The sequence below is a fragment of the Lolium perenne genome, chromosome 2, assembly GCF_019359855.2.
Source record: "Lolium perenne isolate Kyuss_39 chromosome 2, Kyuss_2.0, whole genome shotgun sequence".
Lineage (NCBI taxonomy): Eukaryota > Viridiplantae > Streptophyta > Magnoliopsida > Poales > Poaceae > Lolium > Lolium perenne.
The window spans coordinates 12,671,441-12,679,855 of NC_067245.2; the positions used below are offsets into that span (position 1 = coordinate 12,671,441).

At 42.5% G+C, this 8,415-nt stretch overlaps 1 protein-coding gene across 3 annotated transcripts; it reads right to left on the reverse strand.

The window, feature by feature from the left end:
- Positions 1–837: 837 nt before the first annotated feature.
- Positions 838–5,193, reverse strand: LOC127331201 (lactoylglutathione lyase). Of its 3 annotated transcripts, none has more exons than XM_051357273.1 (8): positions 4,992–5,193; positions 4,756–4,919; positions 3,371–3,432; positions 2,974–3,034; positions 2,794–2,873; positions 2,608–2,678; positions 2,409–2,498; positions 838–1,101 (listed from the first exon to the last, which is right to left on the reverse strand). In XM_051357273.1, exons 1-8 carry the CDS (start codon positions 5,176–5,178, stop codon positions 1,001–1,003), a joined length of 816 nt encoding a protein of 271 aa, XP_051213233.1. In that variant the 5' UTR covers positions 5,179–5,193; the 3' UTR covers positions 838–1,000. The 3 variants fall into 3 exon arrangements, with proteins under 3 accessions (XP_051213233.1, XP_051213234.1, XP_071681967.1); XM_051357274.1 differs by having other exon boundaries at positions 4,756–4,899; positions 4,992–5,169; XM_071825866.1 differs by having other exon boundaries at positions 4,756–4,854; positions 5,043–5,158.
- Between the last annotated feature and the right edge of the window lie 3,222 nt (positions 5,194–8,415).

An 8,415-nucleotide genomic window follows, 5' to 3' on the forward strand; every position in this document is an offset into this window, starting at 1 on the left:
CGTCGCTGTGTGAGTGGTTAGGAAGAAATGAAACGAATCTGATCCCTCTCTGTATTCTTCTTCTTCTTCCCCAAGACAATCTCTAAAACAAATCCTGTATCGTTATATCAAGGTCTGGTGATTCCAAATCATACACCTTGTCCATAACACTCTCCCCTTGATAAATGGAGATGAAAGCAGAGTTCGTCACCTGCGCGCTCTCTCCCCAAGATCATTTCCGCTACTTAGCCTAGCTTTTTGGGCTTGTGGTTTTGGCCCTCCGAGGGAGTATGTACATGCTGTAGAAATTAACTCACTTGCATAGGCTTCCGGAGAAACTAAAAACAAGGTGTGGATATCACACTCCATGAGGCTGCTCCTCCCGATGGGTTCATTCCTCGTGAGCAGTATAATTAACTTGATGCCAGCTGGAAAAACAAACTAATACGAGATACTAGCAAGTATAATCAGTATGACATGATTTGCTAAATACCAGATATAGTCCACCAAATTGTCTTTTTCTTAGCTGGCTCCACTATGTTTTATAGTAGTTATGTTTCACATCTTGTAGCCTTGCCAAAGTTTATTGAGGATCTACATGAAGCCCAAAGATTTAAGCCAATTGAGAATAAGTGCAAATAACTGCTTAACATCAAGCTTCCCTTCCTCTAAATGGAACAGACCGACCTAGTTATTACGTGGACGGACCTCTCAATTCTTGGTGCAATGGGGACAAGTGACCAACAGACAGAACATGGAGGAAATTGGGGCCCAGCCTCAAACCTCAAACTAAGCTGATGTTACCAGTGCATGGGTATTACAAAAAATGAGAATATCTCACGAAAGAGTGACGCAGTGTTATGAATTCATGAAAGAACACTTTATTTCAATCGTCGGTCACATGATGTCTTCATGATGCGGCAGCAGTACAAGAAACTAAACATAGTTGCATAACTGAGTTCATACTATCATCTCTGAAGGTGCAAGCCTTTTTTTTTTCCAGTTTTGGTGTTCTAACACTTCATGATGCTGTAGCCGTGACCTCCCCAATTCGGTTCAGGTCAAATATTTCAATCCAGTAGCCATCAGGATCCTTGATGAATGCAATACCTTTCATTTTCCCTACAGGCAAATACCGACTATTAGATCACTTTCGTAAGCATTGAACAGAAAGAGTAGAGAAAAGGTAACATTTCAGATAATGCAACACTCTACTAGTAAGGGTAAATCAGATCAGCATCTGTGACCATATTGTTCTTCAAGAAATTATGGCAGTCATCAACAAACTATTTCTACATCAGCTCTACCTTTATACGTGAGAAGTTTGAATATTTCAAGAGTAAAACTAAACTAGGTTTACAAAACTTCAATGCATATATTTAGATATATCAACTTGTGAAGTGCATCTAGTGAGTAGCAGCACATATTCCTCCATTCCTAGCAGTAGTTTCACAAGAGACGATAAAATGGTTAAAACAAGCGAAGTAGATATTAGGTTTAAAGAAAATCTGCCCAGTTGCTTTGCACTATAGCCTATGCCACATTGCAATACTCAACAAACCATACGACGAGAACTGAGTTCTAGCTCAGTGGCAAGGCAAGCGAGTGCGCAGCCAGCCCACCCGGGTTCGAATCCCCATCTCGCGATAATTTCGCAGGGAGGGGCAAACTTTAAACCGGGTTATCATCCTAGCGTCCATTCGCCGGGAGAGTCTCATCCTACCTAACAGCGTTATAGCCAAAGGAGGGATCATTCCCCGTTGGTCAACGTTTTTAACAAACCATACGACAAACAAATTATGAAAGTCATCTGCCAGACTTTAGTCATTTGAAGAAAAGTGGAAAGAACACCTGCACTAACTCATACCACAAGCTAAAAACTTAACAAAAATTACAAATGGAAAATTTCAGATTATACAAGACAGATTGTGGGAACATGTAATGTTGAATTGGCTGTCTAGAAAATAGGAAGGTGATAAGAATAGCTCAGCAGCTCCACAAAAAGACAAAATCAATCAATAATAGTTTGGGGACAACTATAGTTGGCAGCAATTCACAAAGGGTGGGCATCAATTTTTTTTGCATCACCATCTAAAAAATGAAGTACAGATAACGCCGGATCAACTCAAGTGAGGTCAATCAATAGTTCAGGATAACTCTAGCTAACATCAATGCATATGGGTGGGTACCAGCATACAAATGTCAAATCACCAACCAAAAAAACATGAAGTTCAAACATTGCGGAGTAACTAAAATAATACCATTGTTAACATAACAGTCCTATGGATACGAGCCGCTTAACTAAGTTTCTTGCTTATCCCTTAACATTTACCATCATTTCTATTGAATTAACACTTCAGTTTGAAGGCCGTATGCGACACCAGTACACCATATAATACTGATGTAAAATATTAGTCGAAAAAATTTACCGTCATCTGGTTTTTTCACAAACTCTACCCCAAGACGTTCGAAGCGCTCACATGCCTTATAGACATCATCCACTGTTACCCCTATATGGCCTGAATAAACAAAAAAAAAATACAAGTGTTACAGCAGCTAAGAGATTCATGGTTAGTTTAAGCAAAAGCAGAAGTAATAAAGTTACATATGAACTTTCCTTGCACATACCGAAACCACGAGGATCTGAGTTCCCATTATGGTAGCCTTTGAATTCAGGATCAGTTTCTGTGCCCCAGTTGCTACAGTAATAACATGACTTTATTAATGCATTAGAGGGCAACAGTATACTATTGAAAAACAATCAAGGCTATTTTCACTCAGATATGGAGAATATTCAAGAATAACTAAACATACTGAGTGAGCTCGATGGTAGCTTTTTGCCCAAACGTCCATTCAGTCCGCTTGACAGGATCAGCAGGGGCTGCGGACAAATCCTATCAGCAGTGGCAAGGTAAAGAACGAGATACATTAGCTGATTCATATACAATGTCAAGTTCAAGTGATTTATCGTTCCCATAATCAAGAACCTCTTACCTCATAACCAAGAAAATACAAGCTGAACTTCATATCGGGAAAATCCAACCTTTTCAACAACCTTGTAGTTTTTTGTTTACAAAAGGAGAAAGGAATGGTAAATATGATAAGAAAATCAGTTAATATGACGTGACAGAGTGGTATAGTTTTTATGCGCACTCGTAATGTAACTATATTTGACACACTGCAGTTCATATTTATTCGTACGCTATGAACCCCTTAATCTCTACTTGTGGTCTGCAGTTCGTGTACTCAAGAACTGATATCTTCAGTGCCTTCCGTACAGGCACCCAGAATTTATTACAGTTATTCACTGAGAAAATGGATGTCCCGCTGATGTTCTTCCCCGCATGCATAAATACATTATCTGTAGAGAGACAAAAGAAAGAAAACTCACGACATGCCCATCACACGCGAGTAGAAGTCGAGGCTCACTTTTGGGTCCTTCACGCGGAACATCTGTAAGCAGAACAACAGAAAAAAAAACCATTATATTATTTCACCTAAACAGGAAGGAGCACTACCATTCCCATCAAACAAGAAAGCAAGACATGTTCATCACAACCATGTTATTTACAACAACCGATCAGGGCAACCAGAAATGCTCCTAGTGCTAAGCTGGTCCAGAAATTTTCCAGCCAATTGCAGAACAGATGAAGATTCATGGGTGAGAGCACGAGAACTAAAAATTCCTCACTCTATTAAAGAGAATTCGAAGCGCTCCCATTTCAATGCAAGCCAGTGGAATTCCTAGTACATCAATTACCTATGCTAACATCCAAACACATAATTTCCATAACTCCACAGAACAACTCCATACATTGATTACCTATGCAAGCCCAGGATATCCGTACATGAATTTCATATGCTACAACACCCAAGCACATAATTTCGGGCATTACAAAGAATAGCTCCATACCGCAAGTGTTGAACTGAGCATAAGCAAAGCAGCACCTTGGGCCAAACAGAGAGGGGCGCTAAGTTTGCAGTTGCAAAACCAACAATGCTGCACGAATTAACACAAGAAACTAGTAACAAAACGCATCGCTTGATCCTCACTAAGCGTTGTTCCCCGAATTTTGTAACCTGCCACACCGATCAGGGCAACCGGAAACGCTCCTAGTACTAAGTTGGTCCAGAAATTTTCCAGCCAATTGCAGAACAGATGAAGCTTTATGGGTGAGCGCAGCTGCGCAGGAGAACTAAAAACTCCTCATTCTATTACAGAGCACTGGAAGCACTCCCATTCCAATGCAAGCCAGTGGAATTCCTACAACAATTACCTATGCTACATCGAAACACATGATTTCCATCACTCCGCAGAACAACTCCATACATCGATTACCTATGCAAGGCCAGGATAGTCGTACATGAATTTCCTATGCTACAACACCCAGGCACATAATTCCCAGCATTACACAGGATAGCTCCATACCGCAAGTGCTGAACTGAGCATAAGCAAAGCAACACATTGGGCCAAACAGAGAGGGATGCAAAACCAACAATGCTGCACGAATTAACACGAGAAACTAGTAATAAAACTCATCACTTGATCCTCAATAAGCGTTGTTCCCCGAAGATTATATAACCTGCCACGCCGAGCACTGGGTGGATCGCCAACTGTTCGGCAGATTGCTTTGCCTAAATCCACCCGCATACTCCCTTCCGCTCCACAGCACAGATCATCAAACCCACGGAAGCGGATACTCGAACCGCATAATACGCGTACTAGCTCAATCGGCAGCTAAACGAATCGCGAAACAGGAGGAGCGGCTAACTTACCGTCTGCTGCATGAAGTAGCCCTTGGTGGCGGGGTCAATCTCGGCCTGGAGGCCCGGGTTGTTGGCCGGCGCCTCCTTCGTCCCCGACGACGTCGACATGGATGCGGCGGCGGCCGGGAAGAACCGGCGAGCCCGGTCGAATCTCTGCAGAACCCAACGAGAATCTGTGAGAGGGCGCGAATGTCATTCAGATTTATCAAATCAAGCTTCCAGGGCGCTCCCTCGGAGTTCGAGACCTTGGGCTGGGCGAAACGGGGTACGCGCGGGGCGGGGGAGAGGCGGCGGAGGGCGGCGGCCGGGGAGAGGAGGGCGGAGCGGAGTGAAGCGGCGGCCATGGCGAGCGGTGCGGGGAGGATTATTTATAGGACGATGATAAGCTTTGATTGACAGAAGCGTATGGTGGTGTACTGCTTCTGGAATCATCGGTCGGGTTTGCGTTAGGTGCGACGCAACGTGTTTGGCCAGTTACAACTTACAAACACCAGCAAATCAAATGAAACTAGATGGTCCATGCGCGTCTTGCCGCGCCAACTTCTGATGCTTTGGCTAGATTATTTGGCGTGTGTTTTCCTCTGTTTTTTTCTTTGCTTCTGTTTTAGTATTCGATCTTAACAGGGTTCGATCAGCTCGTCCATGATTCTGGGCCACCCTTTTGTGGGTAAGGTGATTCTAGTTTTCCTTTGTGGTGGACGTCTTTCTTGTATATGGGCCTAAGGCTGAAGAATTCTTGACCTTTCATAAAATTTATGGTGGGGTCTATCCATTTCGGGTTTTTTTTTTTTCAAATTCCTTCTTCCCTGCATGCCCCAAACACGAGCAGAGAGCTACCAGCCGCCCACGTGCCATCTTCCGCTTGACCACCTCCCGCACCAGCGCCAACCCGCCATCCACCGTGCAACCGCCTCCCGCACAGGTTGGTCGCCTGCCCGCCACTCAGGCATCTCGCCACCTCCCGTCCGTCACTTGGCCATGGCACGAGCCGCGTGCCGCTCGGCCGTCTGCCTCTCCGCCGCCTCCCGCATGAGCCAGTAACCGGCCGATGCTCGGCAGTCTGCCTCTTCACCGTCTCCCGTCCCGAGCGGAGGTTACCCGGCTCGGCCCGAGCTCGGTCGTGAGCGGATCCAGCGCCCCATGCTCCGCACGTGGCCCCGTCGTACTCTTACCGCGGAAGATTCACCGGAGATTAGCTAAGGTTCGCCATAAATTTGTCGGCTTCAGCCGCAGAAGGGAACCAACTCCTCGCACCAACAATGTGGCGAACTGAATAGTTCGGCCCAAAATTCATGTATATGCAACATTTGACGAAGCGATGTGGGTTTGCTGCAAAAAAAATGTTAGGCTCACGGCATTTTTGTCGGACATTTTTTCGTCTAGTACCGCATACTGGCGATTATTTTCTGGATTTCAACCGGAGAGATGATCTAAACCACATGCATAGCCTGCAAACATGAGATATTGTTAGGATCACGTAATCATTAAATTGAAAAGGCATGTATCTAATTGTCTAGAAGCAAGAGTGATAAGACATAATGCCTGCTCGCTGCAATTTAGATCTTATTGGGCGCACAAAGCTATTGTCATTATTTAGTCTCTCTTTTATCATTTTTATACTCCCTACCTTCCATCAAAAGTGTCTCAACTTTATCAAAATTTAGATGTACATAGACACTATTTAATACATAGATACATTTAAATTTTAACAAAGTTCAGATAATTTGGTGGGATGGAGGGAGTATTATACATCACTATAGATCTCGTCAAAAGTTAAATATGCATCATTACAAAAGATAAAATGGTACTCACTGTAAAATGGCATGTTTAGTATCTAGTAGAAGGATTTGCGCGCTTTGCCGCGCCTTTTTTTTTTTGCTGCTGATGCTTTGCTTCTGCTGCTCTTGTGTCCCTATGTCTGCTCTACAATGGTTCTCAACTTAATAAAACTTAGTAGAACAGAAGACCATTGAGCAATGGTAGGAGAAATTAATCCACCACGACCGGTGCAAGCACCAGGCGAACCAGGAGCGGGAATAACTTGGGCAATAGAAAATACAGCACCAGCATGTTCGTGGCCGCGGTAACCTGCAGACCATGAGCAGATCTCTTGAGCAGAAAAATGAAGCAGAAAAGATCAAATTGCGCAACCAAACTTGGCACCATCATAACTGGCCAACAATATTCCAACATCAATCTAAGACTACCAATTGACAACAAAATTCACTTAGAACATTAAGAAGCAATGCATTTGACCAAAATCAGATAGAACCAACATCTCTGAGGGATGCCTAGAAGTTTGCTTATCACAATGCAAAGGCAAAATTTTATATTATGTATATTATCTATATATGTAATGTTCAGTAAATTATTTGATTCACTAAATTATATAATATTCAGTAAAAATTGTTTGATTCAATTGTAGCAGTTGCGGTGCAGAATACAAAGTTGAATCTCAAAAGATTAAAAAAAAGGTTCCTAGGATCACTGTGGTACATAGACATTAGTTATTGGCATAAAACCGTAACAGAAATCACGATCGAGAATACCGAGAATCACGATCACTTCAAATGAAGAACATGGAGGAGCATGCAATTGTAGATTATAAATCATCATTAAGCAAAAGACATGACAAAACTTTCATGGCATCCATAGTACTATCCATAGTTGTAGATTCTAAATAATGTGTGGTTTCCTTATATCTTTGTCCAAAAAAACTTAATATCAGAGTTAACAATATTTCACTATGCCTTCTTTTTTATTCTCGTTAAATCCGAGTCAATCAAAAGAGACCGGAGGGAGTACTACTTAACTGCCCAGAATAGCTTCAATATAAGAATTTCATGGAACTCTCATGTAACTGCAGACTGTAGTACTTCGGGATGGAATAGAACTTGCGTCTTGTATAAGCTTTCCACTACTGAGGAAATAATGATTGAAATCCAATCCCATTCACCAAAATAATTCCATGATGACCAGGTTCCCAATTTTAGCAATACAACCTGCAGCTAAAATGTTTTTTAAGAAACACAGTCCAACTACAGAGAGATTACCTTGCCTTGATTAAAATGTTCCGAACTGCACCATGGGAGTGAGTGAGAGGGCCATCATTCCTAGGGAGCAAGAAACTGAGGTTTATGGTCAGGAATCCAAGTGGCAGCAATGACTGCAAGCCATCAACTTCCCCACGGCGAACAGCGACGAACCAACCCCACCGCGTGGGCACTGAAGCGAAGCAAACTGGGGAAGCCACAACAGGAACATCGGCAAGAACATGTAACATGAACCGACTAACGGTAAACCCTGAACTCAGTAGTTCGAACTATATCAATAGCAGTAACAACAGATTAACAAGTACGCCCCTGCAAACAAATAAATAGTATGAAAGTTAGGAGCATATTAGTTGCCTCACATGAGCAGCAAAAGTATCATAAGCAAGTAGCCTGGATGTCAATTTTTTCTAAGAGAAGATAACCAAAATTATTGAGAATGATTTTTAAATTGGTCTTAAGGCTCTAATTCATCTTCACAGTCGAAAAAATACAATAAGTACGAACAGCAGGGACATCCCATCTATCACAACTGTAGAGAGGGAATGAATTATTTTCACTCCTCAACATATTTGTAGTATGTGTCATAAGAGAACAATTATCGACATTTTCATACATT